At 36.7% G+C, this 22,188-nt stretch overlaps 1 protein-coding gene across 1 annotated transcript in view; it reads right to left on the bottom strand.

The window, feature by feature from the left end:
- The window catches only part of TMPRSS15 (transmembrane serine protease 15), a 51,703-nt gene extending 47,210 nt beyond the window's left edge, over positions 1-4,493 (bottom strand). The window contains exons 1-4 of the mRNA XM_069027863.1: positions 4,349-4,493; positions 2,768-2,898; positions 2,410-2,477; positions 1,542-1,583 (exon numbers count right to left, since the gene is read on the bottom strand). Coding sequence (XP_068883964.1) covers positions 1,542-1,583; positions 2,410-2,477; positions 2,768-2,898; positions 4,349-4,493 — 386 coding nt within the window. The remainder of the gene's footprint in view (positions 1-1,541; positions 1,584-2,409; positions 2,478-2,767; positions 2,899-4,348) is intronic.
- Positions 4,494-22,188: the final 17,695 nt, after the last annotated feature.

Below are 22,188 nucleotides of genomic sequence, written 5' to 3'. Positions count from 1 at the left end.
AAACTACCCTTTTGCAACTGACTCAGTAGTGCTCTTTCTAAGGAGTGATTAATCCTGTCGTTTTGCTGAGCATAGTTTGTAGTTTGCAATATGTAGAAAAACTCTCCTTCTTGCATATTTCTGATAACCTCTAGGCCATGCTGAGCAAACAAAACCTTTTATTGCTGTCCTTGTGACTCAGCAACAGCGTTTCAAGGGTGAAATACCAAGCAGATTGCCTGAAGGGGTAAACACTTTTTAAATGAAAAGAAAGTAACATCTGAGACAAAGTTATTCAAAGCAGAAGTGAAGACAGATCCTTACTGATGTATTAAAAGCCAGATCCAACATTCACAAACATCATATTTTCTGTGATTTCTGTGATTGTTGTGCCAAGATACAGGGGTAGAAAGAGTTTTGCCCAACCCAGTTATTCACAGTGTAGATATCTAGATTCCCATCGTGGTTCATAGAAAGAAATAAGCTGTTCTTTGGCATAATTGGTCTCCTCCTAAAAAAAAGTATCTTAATTGACCAGGCAAGAAAACTAAAAATCCAGCACTTCCAAAGACAGTCTTGTGGAAACTGCTCAGAGATGTCTCCATCTTTGATGCTCATATTTTGACGAGAATAGTCCCTTTCTTTGTGCAGAAACTGAATTTCCTGACTGGATCTACCTTCACAAGGACAACATTTTGGAAGTGGCCTACTCCTGCTGCTGTGTAGTCCATTCCCTTAACATGACATAATCCTTCATAAAGTGATCATACTCCACTTTCTAACTAATTGGGGTTATGTCCTCACTAATCCAATCAAAAGATTGCTCCAATTCAAATCTGCTTCCCATTACTTACTGATATTCATGGTCAACTAATATACCAATATCTTGTTCTGTTTTTTTTTGCAAGGACAATCATTCAAATAAACTAATCTCCTTTGCATATTTATCAACTTTATGTATTTACAGCCACAAGAGCATGTGATACCACAGAACTATTGATCTGTTGTCATGTAATGTGTACTTTAATTTTCTGGGTTCAACTATGAGACAGCCAGTTATGCCGTTCCTTTCTCAAGGTTCTTCAGTTCTGCTGGAATCTTAATCTTTTGTGTTCTGTTTTGTTCTTGCCTATCACAGTGGTCCTCATACTTTTCTTAATTTGAAACTTGAGTTACTGGTAATGACATGAGATCTGACTCTAGTTTAAGCAGTTTTACACAAGCAAACTCAGCATAAACCAATATCCTTTCCTTTCTAGATAGTTTCTTACCTTTCTCACTCCTTTCCATTTTTCTTTCTAAATTGACAGTCCCAGGGACTATCACTTTTTTTTATCTAATCCTAAAGGAAGTTTTTAGAGAAAAGATATATCTTGAAGCTTCATCCTCTTTAGAGTGACTTATCCAAATTCTAAAAATGTTTGGTTTGTTTTGTTTCTTTTTTTTTATTGTTGTTGTTGTTGTTTTTTTAATCTATACGCTGTCCACAGAAGAACTGTCTAAATTAGTAGCATCATTGTCTCTTGCCCATATTTTAACTAAACTTTATTATATACATATACCTGGTCTCTGACATCAATCTTTCACGGTCACCTTCAGATTTCCTGTAAAAAAAAAAAGGAACAATAAAAAAAAGAAAGGGAAAATCCCAACCAACACCAAAGGGTTCCCATTGAGACTATAACATTTTGGACAGGATGGAAGCATGTCCTGGAACTGTTTAGTAATGGGAGATAGTGTTATACATGTTTTGTTGAATCAGGACCTAATTAAGAATAGTGCAGATGCAATTAACACTACAGACCTGGCTGTGTAACCTGGACATTTTTGTCAGCTGGCCTTCAGTAGGACACCCAACACACCAGGATATTGAAAATGAGGTCAAACAAGCTTTACTAAATGAAGCAGATCTTAGTGTACCAATTTTATAGAATCTTGTGGACACACAGGTTCCAGCTTTTCCTGGTGTCAAATGACAGCCTCAGCTGCTAACGCCCTAAGGAATATAACTTAAGTGGATCCATATCCATAGGGACATATGAGTGCCTGAGCCTCGACGCTTATGCCAGGAGATTTCTAACCTCAAATTTCTTCTGGATAGCAAGGATCAGCAACCCTGCAAACAGCACCTTGGCAAAAAAAAAATTCAGCAGTTCTATAAAATATAGAGTTTTGTGAGTGGGTCTTAGGGCTCAGCCTTACTGATTTGGTCAAGGCATAGACACACATCAGCTTGAGAAGGAAGTTTGCCCAAGGAAACACATTGGTGTCAAACTTAGCACAGTAGCACTTGGAAGATGGAAGATATGAAAGGGATAATATAGGACGTTACCAAGGATGACTTGAAAAGCAGGGTAAGTACCTCTGAGAGAAATATCTAAGTGAGGATTTTTGACATTTATTTTCAAAGTTAAATTAAGTTGTACCTACTTGAACTGGGAAATTTCACATGTCTCAAATTTGTATTTCAGATCACTTTCTTGAAAGATATTTTGTATCTATATGAAAAAAAGAGAAATCTTGAACAATACAGGAATCAAAACCACACAAATTCTCACACTACAATCATGGTTTTAGTACGAAATAACTTTTTGTAGAGTACACAAGCAAGGCATTTCTTTGATGATTCGCTGATTTTCACAAACAAGGAATATATTCAGTTCCGACCAGGCTTAAGACCTGAAATATCTCTTTTTTGGAAAGAAAAAGCCATAAACAGCAGTTAATGTTAGGGAATTAATGTACGTACAAATACTCTTGAATTAACCACAGGTTCATAGGTTCTTACCAATTTTTCAACATCAAAGGCAAGGACTTTGAACTCAGCTGATGAACTGTTTTGCAAAGCAGGAGTGAAAGATGTGCCAGAGACTATTTTAAATATTCCCATATAGTCATGAGTATTCACATGTCCTTCAGCTGGATAATTAAAAAAAAAAAGGCGTTTTAATCATATAGAAAGAAATGAAAAATACTGCATTAGATTTTATTCCACACAGATCGTCAATGCAATAACTTCTAGATTTTTGTTTTGCTTTGCAATCAGAGTCATTCTGCCTAGTCCTGAGTTTAAAGAAAAAAATAGACTTTTTTGATGTTTACAATAGTTACAACTGTAATAATATTTTTATGAATACTATTTGCCCTTTGTTCTCACTACTTTCAATTTTGTTTTAGGTGCTGTTTTCCAGGAACACTGTGAGTAGATAAAGGATACAATATGGGCATACAAAGGATATGCCCAGTTATGTCTAACACAGGGGACAGAGATACATGGGAAGGCAAATAGTGAATCATGAGTTTTTCATATGTTCTGGATTAAAAATATTATGAATTATTGCCTCACACTTTCTGTATTTGTGCTATGCCCTTTTTCTTACCTATAAGCTGGTTTTGATGACGGCACAGGAAACATCCAGAATAGTTAAACTATTTTTGACCTGACCTTTCTCACCAATACAAGAATAAAATTCTGGGAGAATTTATAAAGAAATTAGATAATTGGTCATTGCTGCAAATTTAATCTTGATTTAATATGCTACAGGACATTAAAAAGGTCTTTGATATTTAGAAATATTTTTTAATGTAGCAGAACAATTTTTCTGCTAAAAAAATCAACTTGAGACACTCCAATAGCTCCATATCCCTCACGTGTTTTGGAGCCCTTAACTGGAGGCAGTCCTCCAGGTGTGGCCTTTCCATCTAACTTATATCCACAAGATTTCTTAACCAAAATTTCAATCTCATTTGGAAATCATGCAACATTGATATTTTAATTTAGTTTGCTTTGAGTATCAGTAACTTCTTCCATCACATTCTGAGCATTGGACAAGGACTAAGAATGGCTTTACCTGAGCTTTACATGGGGCTGGCAGCTGACTGGGGCTGGATCTGTCTCACACTAAATAAAATAATTAATAGATTCCAAGAGATGGGCCCCACAAATTCCAGTGGGTTATCAGTCTTTCAGTGAATAATTTGTCTTCTGAGTCAAACCTCATACATGGAGAAAAAGGCAAAATTTCTCAGTTTTCCATATTACCTTCTCTAGTTGATGAATATGGTGGAATAACCAAAGCTTTATAGCTTGGATTGCATCTCAAGGACCTTTCCCAAAGCCTAAACCATGACAATTATTTTATATGGCTTCAAAGCATGATTCCAATGCTTTGTTTTTCCCCTATTTTGTTCACATCAATTTTCAGGGAAGGAAAAAACTCACATATAACAAACCCCAAAACACCACTTCCCCTGCCCCCAGCATTAAAAGCATAGCATAAAATAAGAAATACAACTAACAATTATAGCAGCACTGGCTTCAAAGTCTGAAGAACTCCTAAAGGTCTGTAGCTAAAGCTTGGCTACTCACCTCGTTCCAACTCCTGGATTGATAACCAAGAAAGTACAATCAGTCCAACACAAACACACACAAAAATTGCAAGCAGAGAAGCAAACAAAATCTCATAGATAGTAAGAGGAACATATTTCTCATCAGATGATCTTTTCTGCTTCATTTCTGTCTCAAAAACTCGTGTGAATTAAGGACTGACAAAAGACGCAGCCTGAAAAGGAGGGTAATAATCCACATGGAGATAGATATATATAGGAGATGCTTGTAAATTAATTACACCATAAAACTTCACTGACATAGGTTTTTACAACATTCTTGAACAGTCATATTAATGAACAGGATATGCAAATAAGAAGAAAAGAAATTCCCTCAGAAGGGAAACACTGAAGGTTATGTCTCAGATAAAGAACAAGCAAACCCATAGAAATGTAAGGTTAGTCACTGGATTTGCACTATTTCTTGTAATTTGATATTTTTAAGTGATGATATAAAATATTGCTGCCAAATTTATTGCTTAGAGAGTTTTCTTTTGCTAATTCTTCACAAGGGTAATTATGAAGACAACAATGAAAGCTGTATCTTTCCTCATTCTACTTAAAAATTCCTTTAAAAATAATTTTATTTGTAAAGGAAGTGCTGGGAAATGGATTGTTTAGTAATGTGCCATAGCTCAGCAACATGTTCAGCACTGAACAGTAATTCAACACCACAAATTTAGTCTGTGTAAGGCATGGTTCTTTGGCCACAGAACTGGAGAACTAATCAGAAAAGACATTATGAAATGCATGCTTGTTTTGTATTTTCTTGCCAGGTATAAATGTGCCATGGGATGCAAGTCCTTGATAAAGTTAAAGCCCTGTGGATGGCCAGAGCTGCAGCCTTAGTAGAGCAAGAGTAAATTAAACAGGCAGTGTAGCAACCAGTATAAACATTTGGTTATAAATTTAATCTGTCAAAACTTTTGAGCTTCAGAAAAGTAAAGTCATACTGATTCTATGTTTTGTGCCCTGTGAGTTACTGGTTTTGACTCTCAGAGTCCTAAACCCAGATTTGTGGTATGACACTCTTCCTTGTGGAGAATCTGAGCACACCAGCCATATTCCTGCCTGTCAAAGGAAAGAGAAACTTCTGAGTCAATCGTTGGAAGAGAGAAGCTCTACCTATCTGTTAATTGGCAGAAATGGAGATAATATAAATTGGGAAGAAATGAGAAAGTCTTGAAATAAGACTCTTGGATGACATAGCAGTTCTCTGCCCAGTCTTTGAGAACTGCAGTATTTGAAAGGATTGCAACACAAATGATTGGATATAAAGCACTAAATCACAACCAAAATCTTGGCCTGACAGTAGGATCCTAGATTTAGTGTAATATCATACCATAATGAAAGCAATATAGTAATATTTCACCCTACTAAAAAGAGATAACTATTTACTTAAACCCAAAACTTTTAAAACAAAATTCAGTGCAGCTTAATCATATTGCCCTTACAGAGCAAGAGCAAACTCTGTATCTTGCAAATGGATGAGATCTCTGGGTCATTATGCTAGATAGAGTAGCAATTGCTTTTGTGTATAGTGTATCACAGACACACATATATGGATACAAATGTGTGCAGATATATATGTATACTTACAACCAGATTATATTTGTAGTGCTGAGCACTGCTGAACTGTGGCACAGTAGTGTCTTTGTAACTTTTCATGCTAATTCAGCAATAATTTTAACACCCTTCATTTCAAGGGGTTCAAGTTTCTACATTTTTCTGAACACTGATTCTATCAGACAAGTTGAGGATGCCTCTAAATAATTCACTTTGCTCAGCTACACGTATTAGGTTATCCCACACTTAGCAGAGTTGTGCCATTACAGCACCCACACTGGAGAAGGGGAAGAATGTGAAGAGGAGGGACAAACAGAGCTGTTGTGAACTGACCACAACCCCTCACTCCCCATCTCCCTGCACCATTTGGGAATGGCTATAAACTAGTTTTGCCCAAGACAAGTTTGTTTTAGCTGTGATGGTAATTGGTGAGTGACCTCCCCATCTTCATCTTGACCCAGGAATTTTCCTTCCTGCCCTGCTCTGTTGAGGAGAGCACTAAGGAATCTTCTGGGTGGGCATCTGGCAGCCAGGCAAGGTTAAGTAACTGCAATTGTCCATGCCTGAAACAGTTTAGCCCTGTCTTATTCCTAATAAAACATTTTTTTATCACAAATCTGAGGAGTTTTGTGCAGATGGACTTTGGATTCCTCTTTCATTCTTTGCATAATTTCACTATTTGTACCATTGACACTATATATCACTAATAAAAGAAAAACACTATTACCCAAAGATGCCTCTGCATTTTAAATTCTGGATTTATGCTCTGATGGGGAAGAGATTATCCCAGAGGGACAAAAATTATGGCCACTTACAGCTCACACATACTGATTACAGTTTGGCCAAGGATATAACTTAGCACGGGTAGCCTCAAGTTGGAGTTGTGACTCCAACAAATGAACTCATTTGCTAAACAATTTTAGCTGGCAATGAGGTCATGGTAGCAATAATTAACAGGCAAGCCCCGGACACTGAGCCTGTAGTAATTAAAAGTGAGTTCTTGCATTAATTTGTTTACAAAATATTATAGTCTGTACTAGGATGAGCTGGTTATAAAACCATATAAGGACCAATGTTTCCACATTTTCATTTGTAAACCTTCAAAATGAGGGGAGAAGACTTTCACAATGTGCTAGTGCTTACTTGCCATCAGTCAGGGATTACAGAAGCAGAGTGGTTTATGCTGGAAGGGACCTATGGGAAGCATCTGGTCCCACCTCCTGCTCGAGTAGAGTTAACTGAAATTAGATCAGGCTGTTCAGGGCCATGTCAAGGCAAGGTCTGAATACCTCCAAGGTGGAAGACCCCATAAATACTATGCACTGACTCCCTGCATAGTGATTTTCTTCCCCCCTCTGTGTCTGAATATCAGCTGCTGCAATTTGTGTTCGTTGCCACTTGGACTTTCCCATTGCAATTCTGTGAAGAGTCCATCTGCCTTCCCAGCAATCATCCCTCAGATATCTGAGGGCAGCAATTAGACACCCCTATCAGCTTGGCAGTCCTGTCAGTACTGGGACATTGGGTTATTCCACACCAGATGCTGGACTTTGCACTTGTTGAACTTTGTTGAACATTATGAAGTTTATTCCAGTCCACTTCTATGTCTCTTAATGATGAGCACACCCTGTGACTGCAAACTTCCCTCTGGACATTGACTTCACTTGCTTCTACTTTTATTCCTCATTTAACTACTTGTCTTGTCCATCCTTCTTCAGTCTTAGTTGCATTTTTAAACTTTTTTTTTATTTTTGGCATAATTCTAAAATATTCTTTTCACTTTAATTTCCACTGCAGATTGATAGGACTCTTGAAAGTTGGATTTGGTTGGTTTGCTACATGACTAAACTGATGAAATGGTATGATCCATCCAGGAAAAGAGTGAGCATTAACCACTGTAACTAACAGATTACTATCATCGACTGCAAGTTGTGAATATTTACAGATCATGGACACCCTGCAGCAAAGAAATTATTCACCTAAGGAAATAATGTAAAATTAAAAATAAAAAATCAGATTACTCAGTTGAAACAAATAAAATCTGTTGCTTGTTATGTTCTAAACTCTACTTTTATGACACTACTTGTGAACTATATAATAATACAACATTATTTTAAAATACTTTAAATGATATAAAAGCAAATACTCTATTAATGTGATAAAACCCAGAGAAAGATGACAACTTATTTAATATTGATAATTGGGGTTTTTTTAATTATTACTGTAGCCATACTAGTGAAACATCAGGTTAGGTAATTTTTAAAGAAATAGGCCATCGACATGGTAGAAATCTGACAGACTCACAATTTAGGTCATTTATACTGCATCCACATCTGCAGCTTCACATGTTTTGCAGCCTTATTGGGCTGTTTTTATTTCCTTGTTTGATCAGTCTCCAGCACAAGGTGAAAAAACTGCTGACATAGAAGGAGAGGGGATGGTGTTCTCAGATAATTCCTCTAACACACAGACTATCACAAGCATACTTAAAGCCTGACATTGCATCAATAACTAGCTCTCTGTGGGAAAATGTTTTGTCACCCCCACAGGAGTCCTCTCCTATCAAAATGGAATGAAAATCAGCTTTCTTATGGCAACTCTTTTCAGATGTTTAAAGTTCTATGTCCTTTTCCCTATGCAGACTTCCAGAGAGGGAGATAGAAAACCAAAGCAAAAGATCTGCTGGGAAAGTGCAGAATCGGACTATGAGCTATTTTCATCACTGCATCAAAAGAAGTTTAAAAGGGCGGTCATATGGAAGGACAAGTTCTCAGTAATCATAGCATCATAGAACGGCCTGGATTGAGAGGGAACTTAAAGATCCTCTCTTTCCAACCTTCCTGCCATGGGCAGGGACACCTTCCACTGGACCAGGTTGCTCAGAGCCCCATCCAACCTATGCCTGTGCCTCACCTCTCCCAAAATAAAGAGTTTCTTCCTAATATCTAATCTAAACCTACTCTCTTTCAGTGTGAAGCTATTCTCCCTTGTCCTGTCTCTCCAGGCCCTTGTAAATAGTGTCCCTCCATCTTGTTGGCTCCCTTCAGGTACTGGAAGGCTGCAATTAGATCACCCCAAAGCCTGCTCTTTTCCAGAATGAACAATCCCAATTCTCTCAGTCTTTCCTCATAGGACAGGTGCTCCATCCCTCCTATCAACTTGGTGACCCTTCTTTGGATGTGCTCCAACGTCCCTGTCCTTCCTGTGCTGGGACCCCAGAGCTGGATTGCAGTAATGCCATATTCAAAAAAACCCCACAAGGATTAAAATTATCCGTGGTAGTGGTTATCCAACTGTAAAACTTAATACGAAAGGAAGAACATAGACCTCATTTACTAAACAAGTTAACAGAATTTTTGTAGTTAGAAATATTTAATTCTTTGTGTAATTCATTTTAAAATGTTTCCTGACTAAAAGTCACATAATATACATCACTAATGTGCTGTTCTGTCTTCAAAGATCTTCTCACATTTGACTGAGCAAGACGTAACTCGGCAGAGGAGTCATGGCTGCAGAGGAGTACACAGTCTTTGTATTCACCCTCTTTTCACCTGTTTCCAGCATAACCCAACTTGGAGGACTTACTGAATTTCAGTTTTCTGGAATGGTATTTCTTATCCTGAGGTTCTTAGACAAGACCAAAAACTTTTAAAAGTGCATGCATTGTTAAAGATTTCAGAAATAAGCAATATTGTTCTCTTTAAATTGGAGTAGAGGTGGTGAGAAAACTATGCTGTAGAGCACAAAAGTGTTGAACAAATTTGTGAATACATGTATTTTACACAAGTGAAAGGCATGAAGGAACAGTGTCTCCATTTCCCCCCTGAAGTCATAGAGTTTATGATAATTAAAAATCCAACCAACTGACCATCCCAAGCCCTTAAAACCAAACTGAAAAAACCCCAACCTGCTTTCAAAGCTATGGAACAAGTATTAGTGCCCCAAGGTCTAGGTCACATAGGTCTCCATTTGGCTATGATATGTCAAAGGTGGGAAGATAGAGAAGGAAATTGGACCTGATGCTTCAATCCCTAAGCATTCCCCAAATCCTGGGTCTAAGTATATATATTGAGCTAGCAATTACTGAAACCTCTGAGTTGATATCTTGTGACCTCATCACACTGGAAGATTTAATGTGGTGGGAAGATTGTTTCATGGAGTCATCTGAGTGTTTGCTGTAAGATACTGCCCAAGAACTTTCACATGCACACCTCACAAGTTTCCTAGGGGTGATCACTAAACAGAGGGGATATGTAATGTGCAAAATAATATAGTAATGGATCATATAGCAATGGATTAAGTAACCAATACATATACACACATATACTTTGTGTGGAAGACCATACTGAAACTGACACAGGGTTCAGAGGAGTTTTAGATTCCTATCACATGAGCAAATATCTACGTTGTTTTGTGCATTTATAGTTTAAATTCTGACTTCCAGTAAGACCATAAAAAGGAAGAAAAAACTATGAATCCCTTACAGATTTTATACATCCCTTGAGGAATGTTCAGAAATATGGATTAAGCAGAACTGTTCAATGAAATGATCCAAATAAATTGCTGGGGAGTAATCTGTCTTCATGTTAACCAATCTATATCAGGAAAGTAATTAAAAAGACACTGCTGCCATTAGCAACAGTTCTTCAGACTACCTTGGGAAAAAAAATTGCACAGAAAGCAACACTGGAATATATCACCTTTCCCTCGATTTGGAGGAAGGCCTTTTTAAAGAAAACAAAAACTCTCCTTGTTTAAGCACATCGAGGAAGATCTCACAGGACAGCACTGAGGTTCTTTTCTGGGTCAATCCATATCTTGTCTGACTGCTTAGCTGCAGCTCAACATTCACTTCCTTTTCCCAGCACTTTCCAACACAGAATCAAAGAATCTTATTTTAAGTCGGAATCAGAGAAATGTGTTTCTAAATATATTATAATAAAAATGGGGCAAATTAAGAGTCTCCAGAAACGAAATCTGTGATGACTCCAGTTGACTTCAACAGAAGTGATCACAGAGCCAGCAGCACGCACTGAGAATAAAGGAAGACTTTCACCTAACTTTAGACACCCAATGGTGAGGGTAAGAATTTGCTTCTAGAGGCAAACAATCCTTCTACATTGACTAAATATAATAAATAAATATTTTATCATAAATTTCTAATTTTTAGTAAATTAAAATTAGATAAACTGAGAATAACATGATGCCTTGCATTAAAAAAATAAATTACTAGGCCACATTGAATTAATTAGCTGAGTTTAAACCACTACATGCACATACTTCCTTCTATTCCCCCTTATTGTTAGGCTAAAAAAGGTGTGGATCCTGGGAACAAAGTGAAGTGGGTAGCAATCAGTAAGAAAACAGAAAATAACATGAACCATCTGAACTATGAAAAGAACGTGTCAATGCAAAGTTCTCTGCGACAAGTAAATGGGAGGAGTCAGGAACAGATATGGCATACAAGGGAAAGAATCAGAGTCTCACCCCAGCCAATAACACTTGCAGGGCAAAATAGGCAGGTAAAAGACAAAGGTCAAGGGGAAGTAGCAATACTATTGCTTCTCTGAATTCTCTGATTAATTGATGTAAAAGCCAGTGTGGAGCAGTCATTGAAACCAGCAGTAAATTTGCCACAATGTAATAGTTCCTATGAATAAAACCAATTACAGGAACATTGCTGTGTACAGATATTTGTGCCTTGTAGGCTAATATGGAAGCATTGAAAAGAAAATTCAAGTGGCAGGGGAATGGTTCGCCTCTTTCACCCTTACCTTTTATTCAGAATGATAGAATAAATGCAAACTAAGTTTTCTATACTATACATCACAGGGCTTTATTGGTATATATCTGTTTCCAAAGGAGCTTTGAAATAAAATCTTCATATCTGTGCAGTTTAAAGGGCCACAAAACACAGAAGAGGAAAAGGTCTGAAACAAAGACTTAGATATGGGGTAGTCTAGCCTCTTTATGTAAACCATTTCAAGATGTCTAAAACCTCTGCAAAATATGGGGGAAAATACTGGGGAAAATTTTGCTGTCATTAACATGCATCTTCATCTTTCATGCAGTTTCCAGCAGTCTTTCCCAAGTTTGTCCACACTACTTAGAAAACTGGTATTCTTGATGAATATTCAGAGCTTTTTGTCTCAAAAATATGAAAAATGTGAAATTTCATGTTCAAATATTAATTAAAACATTAAAATCTGTATTTCATGAATGTTATTTCAACTGTTCAATAAACACTCTTGACTGCAGATCTTGATAACCATTGCTATGCCCTGTTCTACGGGTACTTAAAAGGTGGTTAAATTTTAACTATTAATAATGTGAATAGCACCTGTTTCTCTGAAATTTAAGTACTCTAAAATTCCCAGGTCCTCTTGTTAAATATCTGTCTCTTTAAGGCCAACTCATATTTTACTGATCTCTTTTCTTATGACCCTGAAAAACCCTAACCACAAGTATTTCCATAAGAGAAGTAGTAAGAAATGCCTAAGGAACAATAATTATCTCTATTGCTGACTTATACAATCAATAATACAAAGGTAGCTTGTCCATAAGCCTCCAGAATGATTTTGGAAATCTGTATGTGAAATTCAATCTGGTTTTATGAAACATTTGTACTCCTGTGCAGCTGTGTTATGGATGTAACATTTTTAACGGTGAGATTCTGAAGGGCAGACCATAAGAAACAAACCCTCAAATTTCTCCATTATTATACCTTTTGTTGCCACCACATGAAGTAACTTTTTTGTTGTCCACATCAGGCAGAGCAAAGGAAAATCAGATAAATGTGTCAGAAACAGATTACTCAAATAAAAGGAGAAGATAGGAAGAAATAAATCTGAAATCCTTGCAGTTCACTCCCAAATAGCACACAAAATGAGGTGAAAGCTGAGGCCAGAGAAGCTGTAAAAGAGAGCTGATAAGCATTTACCTAGTGCTCAGTGTGTCCAATGTAAGCATAAGCTCACTCTCTAAATACACATATTCCAGAGCACTTTGACAGCATGACATTTTTTTTGATGTTAAAAAATTATCAATACATCCTTCCAAAAACATTCAGCCTCAGACTTGTTCCTTTCCTTTTGAATTTCGTAGTACAGCTTTCAGTAGAAGCTGAGGCTGACTTGAAAAAGATTTATATCAGTGCAGAACCCTTTGAAAAATCCCACTTCACACCTAACATAACAGCCAGACAACAATTATGTGTTGGTTTTGGAGGAAAGATATGACAAGTAAACTATTGTACTCCATCTTTCAAGATTCCCCAAACCAGGTAACACAGATCTCAAATTAGAGCACTAAATTATTTGGTCACTCTTATTTTCTTGTCCTCTGTACATGACCCTCACAAAAACTACTGAACGAAAGGTAATTTATATTCTTTTAGACACATGTGGAGAGATATTCAGGTTAGACCTTTATGAAAAACCATTTAGCTTCTTGCACTGAATTAACTTTTCACATTAGACGTTTGACAAGATGATAACTAAACAAAATTATATACAATTGGTTTCTTGTTTTTATTTTTATCATGATAATTATTTTAGCAGTAGCTGACAGGTAACACAGAAGGATGAGGAAAATGCTGTTGGATTTTGAAAACGAGGTCAACTAAGCATGTAATTACTTTCTCAAAGATTTAAATAACTGGGCTCATCTATTTTAACAGGAGTTCAAATTTTGGTCATTGTGTTCAAATCTTTCCTCATTACCCATTGTAGGTGCTACAAAGAGAACACTTCTTATTTCAAAACTCTTTAAGTGCTCCCGAGATACTGAATGGTAAAATGTTTTACAACTCTCTGTTGCTAAAACTATCAATTACTTCTTTGTTTTAATGCCTACCTAAATTGGGAAAAAAATACCTGATATCAAACACAGCAGCACGCATGAAATACTAACGATATTTGAAATTGTATAGCTTTTTCCTATTACTAGCTTTCAGCCTCAATTTTTCTTCATTTAGAAATTGGAATTGCCACTGAAAAACAATGAGAACTGGACAACTGAGACACAGGAATCCTTCCTCTGTGTGGAAGGATTTACATCCCAGTGTAAATCAACTCTGACAGATTTCATATGCTTTGGAGGAAAAGAAACAAACTAAAACAAGGAGAGAAAAACTTTCTCTTTTAAGTCAGTCTGAAACATGGAAAAAGCATAAAAATTATTAGAAACAGATCAAATGCAATGGTGCCAAAAATCAGGCCTTACAAAACCCTTGTAGAAGTGACCAATATTTCAGATGTCATATACTTTATTCTCTTGTAGGAAAGAAGGGACAGACAATGGGAAGGGGATGCTTCAGTGCAATTCTACAAAAGTATTTTAAAGCTTGCAAATATATTTGCATTTTAGCTTGCATTCATCCATCACTATACAATTATACAAGAGTTTTAGCATTTCCAGCTAACACATATATCAATTATTTCAATAGAAAAGTCAAAATCCTACAATCATTATATTGCCCATGAATCCCCTGATTTTCTCCCAACTTTTCAGAAGCAACACATTTCAAATCAATTTACCATTAACAATTTGTCTTGCTAAGTACAAGCCCAGCAGAAGGATTTGAGATCTCTGTTCTTTTTCATTTACACATAGAAGTGATGAAAGATTACAGAAGTGGAACCAAGTTGGAAATTCTATTGCTAAAAAAGGATAAAGTTCCCTCTCTCATACCTCTGTCTGTTCTTCAAATTATAAATGGAAAATTAAAATGCTTCAGTCACAAAAGAGTAAATTTGAATTTAAAATTATAAGATTAGATTGAGCTGAAAATATAATTTAAGTAGTCATTGTTAGTGTGCAACTTTATTGCAAGATTTTCCTGTTACTATCAACTGAAAAAAATTGATAGAAATTTAACAGTTATTAGACTTATTGTCTTGGGGACAAAAGCTTTTAGCACAGTCTGCTGACTCTTAAGTCTAACAAGTTTTTAGAGATTTAAGTTGACAGAGCAACACAGATGTAACCTTCAGTATCCATAAATGCTGAATTAGTAGAGTCCCACAAATTTTATAACAAATATTAAGCTTCTATTTCTTTTCCAGAAGTAAGAAAGAATAATCATGATAGATGATGGCTTCTAAAAGAACAGGCATGACAAATTAAGCCGGTTTACTTAAATTTGTTTGGTTTTTTCTTATTTCTTAGGTAAAATCTTTTTCCACACTATAGCACATGCCTGAATTTCTTCCATGAGCTTAGAGTTTCAACTGGGGGCACTAATATCCTGCATTTTCCTTTTGTCCCCCAGTAATATTTATTCTTGCTGGTTATCTTTGAGATTTTATCTTTGAGATCAAGTTTATCCGAGAGAAAAAGGAGGTCATTAGATAATAAAGTCAAATTGTGTTGCCACACGTATTTTTGTAGCATTTTCAAAAGAAAGAGTATGTAGAGGCTGAAAACAGCATAATCACCCACAAAAATGATTTTCACTGCAGTCACATGTGATCACATGAACAGTCAAATAGAAAGAAAAAGGTAACCTTTCAGGGGGAAACAGGCTAGTAAAATGCCTATTAAATGGTGTAATAGTACAACAGTACAAATCAAAATATTTATACAAATTCTAAACACTTGAGAAGTAAAAGGATAATGGAATTATAAATATAATTTCTTACTATTGTATAATTTCAAATTATCTTTATTGGCTAGGAGCTATGTGAAACAAATTAAAAATATTTAGAGATATTTTTGTTTAACAATATTTTTAAACCATCTTCTATAAATACGTGAAAAACATGACACTTGAAGCAGACGAGATAGTTAATAGCATTTACACCACCCTAGGGAAAGTCAACAAAATATACTTGCTCATTCAAAAATCACAGAAATGGAGACAAACCATTTGTTAAATAAAGCACAATTTTCACCTAATTTTTCATGACTAAAACAATCATCAGTGAAAAAATAAAAATACAGAGAATTAGGAGACATTCTGTCCAAAGCGAGGTTTAGATTTGCTAAGATGAATGTTAAAGAGGGAACAGGTTGGAAGGCTGCGTCAAAAAACTAGAAAAAATAAAATCCAGGTAAAAATATACCAGAAATATTAGAAAAAGTAAAATTAAAAAAATATATACAAAAAGTAATGAATTTTGAAAACATCACAATGCATAGACTGAACTATGACATAATGTGCAAAAAAAATTACTGTCAACTATGAGTAATTCAGGCATTAACTATTAAAATTTTTCTTTCTTAGAGTAGCTCATTGTTTTCTCTACAGTAATGTGAAATTTTGCATGTAACAGTGAAGAAAGTATTTGGTAAATGCTATTCAAGCTGTTGAAACTCTGAGTATTTACAGGGAAGCTGAGGAGGGACTTTTCATCAGGAACTGTAGTGATAGGATAGAGTAATGGGTGCAAATTAAAAGAGGGGAAATTCAGCTCAGATATTAGGAAGAAATCTTGGCTGTGAGGGTGGTGAGGCCCCGGCACAGGTTCCCCAGAGAGGCTGTGGCTGCTCCATCCCTGGAATTGTTCAAGGCCAGGTTGGATTGGGGTCTGAGCAACCTGGTCTAGTGGAAGGTGTCCCTGCCCATGGAAGGGGGTTGGAACAAGATGGTCTTTAAGGTTCTTTCCAACCCTTTACCATTCTATGATTATATTCTGAGTTGCTGAAGAATGAGGAACATGTTCACCTCTAAAATTTTGAATAGAAATCTGTCTACTGAATGTGTCAGAGCACTGCATTTGCCTGCAATGCTGGAGCCTGGTTGCAGTGATCTGGGAAAGAGTGCCCTAAATTTCCCTTCCTGAACGTGACTTTGTTGATATTAAAGCTCTATCTGCAGCACAGCTGGATAGGGACAAACACACACCCAGGGACCCCTACAGAGGTGCCATCAGTCTTGGGTTGACACCCCCACTTCCAAACCATAGCAAGGAACTCCAAAGGTTTAATGAAATCTCCCTGACAAGATTAGCTACAAGTGTTTACAATGTTTTTCATTGCTGTGCATGATACATGGCATGGAATATCCCTCTGACCTGACTTTGTCCCAGCCTAGCATCTTGCCAAACCACACTCTGCTCACTATGGGAGTCAGAACGGGAAATAGAGAAAACCTTGGCACTGCTCAGCCACAGGCAAAATATGACAAAGTTAGGAACATTGTTTCAGACACAAATACAAAACACGGTGTTATACAGGCTGCTACGAAGAAAATTAACTCCACCCCAGCTGGAGCCAGTACAACAGATAAAAAGAATATTACTTAAGGATGTAATTTAGTGAGTAAACAAATATTAATTAAGTAGATATGATAACCACTTCATCTATTTCAATGATATGAAGATTTCACATGGGTGACAGTTGGTGACAATAAATGACAAGGTAAGAGGAGTAAAAAAAGAAAAGGTAGAGATGATTTTTGCAATGCTTACCACTATTTAGGTAATAGGGAATTTTCACCTCCAGCAGAGGAACCTCTTAACAGCTTAACTCTGAGAAGTTTCAAGAAGTTATGAATGCCTGCATTAATAAATCTGACAGTCAGACCACTACTGTTAGAAATCACACTCCTTGCTTGATCTGCCGCCATTTTGGAAACAATATATTCAATTTCAGGAGGCAGACACTGTGTTTATTGTTGAATCTTATTATCTGCACATTATTCCTATTTTAACTCAGACAAATAAAACATAGTTTTCTCTTTCCATGTTAGAAAACAAGATTTTTGGTTCTCACTGATCAGGTTTTATACTACTGCCTGATCTGCTGGGATTTCTGTTTTGTGCTACAGGATTTACACTGACCATCTCTTCTGTTTAACTTTCACAGTGAAGTTCCACTGTGCATTGAAGTCAATACTCCAAATTTTAACCAGAGATTTGACTGTAGCATATCCATTGGGCTCACTGAACAATGTACCAGTAGCAATGATTTTGGGATCTGCTGGACAGCAGTCTATTTTCAGACACCTTAAGATGTATCTTTCTAAAAGCCCTCTTTCATAAGGTTTAGTTAATGTACAAAGATTTTAGGCTTCTGGTACATTAAAGGAACTTTTTCAAGAACTTCTGAAAGTTTCTGAATGTGTGGAAGGTGTCCCTGTCCACAGCAGGGGGATTGGAACTAGATGATCAGTAAGGGCCCTTCCAACCCAGGCCATTCTGATTCTGTGATAATGTGGAACAGATTAGACTATTTGTTTTCAGTTGTATGACATCCTTCTGTTGGTTAAGTGCACATTTAGGCAAAGCCTGTATAATATGTACCCCCAACAGATTTCTCTGAGTGGTACAACACTTTATGCTTTCTAAGGACTTTCTGGGTTCTCTGAAGGAGAATTTTTTTTGCCACTGGGCTATATCAGATTAAAATTGTGCTCCTTGAGCTGGCTCAGCTAAACCAGACATGACTGAAGAGGGGTCAGAGAGCATTAACCCCTCACTCCATACCACCAAACTGCTCACAGGACACAGCATGTGGCCTGCTCATGCTGCCTAACCACATCAAAGAAAATCCAGGCAGGTGATCCAGGGCATAGTGGTGCTGATGAAGAGATACATAGGTTAAGTAGCATGGATAAGGGACACAAATTCAGGACCTTTATTCAGGTTCAATTCAGTGGGCTACACGTGGAACCAGAGTCTGGCAGTCCTGCAAACACCCTGAGTAACCTGCTGCTTCCTTGACCTTAGACATCAGGGTAGGCAAAGTGACTAAACTTATTATAGATTTTGTCTATAATTTTAAAGACGGCTTTTAAGCTAAGAACTGAAGCTTTCAGTTCTTAAAAAAGGGGGTTTTGGAAAGAGTCAGTCTTTCCTGCTTTGGAGTCAATACAAAATTCTAGCTAAATGAAAAGCTGAGGAAAAAAACCCTTTTTTTCCTTTTTTTTTTTTTTTTTTTTTGGTTTTTTGTTTGTTTTTGTTTTTGTATTTCTCTCTGTGTTGATCTCATCCAGACTTGGCTTTTTGCCTGGTCATTCCTGGTCATTTCCTAGTGCCCAATGGGAAACATAAAGGAGGCTGATGCATCAACTTTCACTACCTGCAAACTAAGAAGCAAAAAGAGAAAAAGGACCAATTTCATGGCACAAAGAATCTAAGGTGATAGTTTAGGGAAAAGGTTCCAAATGCCATTACCTGCTGTCAGAAATGGGTCTTTAATGGCAGATAAAAGCTGAACATGTCCCTAAAGTAAAATAAACCAGAGGATGACAGCAGAAGATATTCATAGGGAGTGAAAGGAAAGTGCTTTGCTTTGGAATCAGGCCATAAGGAAAAGAGCAGCTAAGGATAATTCATTTTACAATCTTCCCTAGGCTGTATTAGTCCTCTTGCAATTTTAGAGAATAATAGAACTAAAATGTTCTTTCCTGGAGCTGTGAGTTCAGCTTCATTAGGTCTTTTTTTCCATATATTGGCATTTGGATAGCAGGGAGATATGTCCCTTTCATTACCCAGAATGGACAGATACAGAACATTAAGTTGCCTGTTCTAATATCTGGAAGGATCAGCTAAGCTTAGGGATGTAGTACATGTTTCTCCAGAAACAGCCCACAACTTTTCTAGGAATTATGTCAACTAACTCCTATAAATCCAGCTGGTCATAGCTGGAGGTTGTTAGCAGGCCCGATCCAAAGCCCACCTGGACTGGGAGATTCTCACTGACATCACCATTGCAGCCATCACTGGTTGTAGAGCAAGCCCCAGGACTTCACAGAATAGTGATTATATTTTTAAAAAGTGTTTTAAAAGTATTTTTTAAAATCATACATACATTGTAATCTTACTGCACTACATATTTATAGTGGTTGACTTAAATTGAAATTCAATGTGAATATCTCAGATTTCAGTAGTATTTTAAATCTATATTCAAACACAGCTTTTAAAACATATATTTAATTAAGAAACAATGTTTAAAATTCATTTTCTAACAGACTGTAATGCATACCATTCAGTTATTGCATTTATAAAAGTGTCAGCTTAAACTCATCTCAACATATAAAAGGAAGTGAAGCCACATTAAAAGTCTCCAAATTATTTCAACTAATAACTCTACTTGAAAACCAGTGAAGTTCAGCCTCACATTTTGACAAATGTTTAGGTGAGATGAGATGGTGATCACCTTGAGAATGGTTTTGCAATAACTTGCATGTTCATGAATACTAAACAAATTAATTGTTGGGGGAAACATATTGCTGAAGCAGTTGTTTAATCAACAAGAGAAAATTAAACCTGACTCATAATTTTAACTTTGATTCAGTAAAGCATGGAAACACATGCTTAAAGCTAACACAGAGCTGGTAAGTCAAGACAGCCTCGAACTGAAGTAAAAGGTCCTCCCTCTGAGGAATATCTGTTGAGCCAGCAGATTATCTAAGGGTAGAAAATGAGTTGGAGCATGAAAAATACACTTTTAAGGCAAGATGTGCCAATGATACCAGCAAAGGAGCAAAGTTTATTTCTTTATTAGAAATTTCAGCCATGTTCATATGGCTAGAGAAGTGAGTATTGCAAGAGCAGGTCAAGGCCTCAGCTCTAACTACAGGTGAAAAAGTCCTGGTTAAAGAGCACTTAGTCTTAAACACGTGTTTTCAGCTAACTGGACCTGAGGAAAATTTTTAAGGAACTTAAAAGGCCCCAAACCTCTCTCTAAATTAATCTCAAAATACTAGTGTTAAAGGACATTAGAAGGACTTTCACCATGTAGCATGTTTAGGAAAAAAAAAAAAAAAGAAGGAAGAGGTGGCCAAAAACCCCAAATGTACCAGTGTAGGTTCAATTCCCAGGCCAAATGTCTGAAAAACAACAGAAAAAAAATACTCCAATTCATTAGAAGCATCCCAAATGACACAGAGATGATACAAAACCAGAGAAGTTAGAACATGAACCTTTTAAAAACAATTCACTCAGAACAATGTCTTTCAAATCTTTTCCCTAGGAAAGGAAAGAGTAGGTTTAGACTAGAAACTAGAAAAAAAAATCTTCTCTGTGAGGGTGGTGAGGCAGTGCAACAGATTCCCCAGAGAAGCTGGGGCTGCCCCATCCCTGGAAGTGTTCAAGGCCTGGCTGGATGGGGCTCTGAGCAACTCGGTCTAGTGAAAAGTGCCCCTGCCCATGGCAGGGGGGTTGGAACCAAATCATCTTTAAGGTTCGTTCCAACCCACAGCATTCCAGAATTCTAAAATTAGCAAAGATTTTATATTGACTCAGTCAGATGTTTTGACTTAAGTAGACTTCTGATTCTGTTTTATATGCAAATTTATCATAATGAAGTTTTGCAAGGTGAATGCAAAGCTTTTGAAAACCTGTTCTCAGAAAGCTGCCATCAGTGGTTTGGTACCTGGAAGGAAGCCTGTGAAAGGGCTTCATAAAAATTCTATCTAAGCAGAAACAACTGCTTGACAACATTATTTTTATGTAAACATAGTTGTAAATATGCAAATGTAAAGCATATACATTTTATTCCTTTGCTGTTTCTGATTAACTTTAAATAGAAATATTTTTGCTGTTGATTTGAGTTAGACTTTATTATGCTTTGTCCAATAACAAAAATATTAAGATCCCAAAAACCAGAATATTTTGTTTTAATCAGATTAATGGTAAGTGTTTATTTGGAGTTGAAAACATGTGACACAGTGAATGAGATATGAAGGAAGTGAACTCACCTTTACTGACACTATAGTGATTTTAGGTTATCAAAGAAAAATATACTCCTCTTCTATTTTTCAGTGATTTCTCATCTTGCATAGAAGCATTTCACAGATTTCTGGGGAAAAAAATAAAACCCCAAAACCAACAAAACCCAAACCACAATGCATACACCCCCACACCCTCCAAAAATAAAAGGGTTTTCATTATTCATATTCGAACCTTACCCTGAAAGTTTCAATCCAAGCACATATGTTTTGCTGGGAGTACAGTTCTAGGCACTGCTTTTTAAGTATTCCAAAAGCTGAAGGAAAACCAAGGCTTCCCTTTGTGAAGGATCAAGCTGCCCACCGGAGGGCAGTGCTGCTCTTTCCAAATCCCATATTTTTCCTCCTTTATTTGGAAGGGAAAAAAGAACAAGCATTAGAAGCCTGGGTTTCAGGGTGCATCTCTGCAAAGTGCAGCTGTACTGATGCTCTTAGTGTTGCACTGACAGCTTAGGATAGGGAAAACACACAGAAACCTTCCCAAAGTTATGTTCTGGATGGAGTTAACTAACCAGTGAAACCACGTACACATAAAAGCTTTGTGTTGATGCTTCCACAATTCACAGTTTCACCCTGATTTG

Source organism: Aphelocoma coerulescens, chromosome 1, assembly GCF_041296385.1.
Source record: "Aphelocoma coerulescens isolate FSJ_1873_10779 chromosome 1, UR_Acoe_1.0, whole genome shotgun sequence".
NCBI classification, from domain to species: Eukaryota; Metazoa; Chordata; class Aves; order Passeriformes; family Corvidae; genus Aphelocoma; species Aphelocoma coerulescens.
Note: the sequence above shows the minus strand (reverse complement) of the source record. Positions and strands in the feature narration are given on the sequence as shown.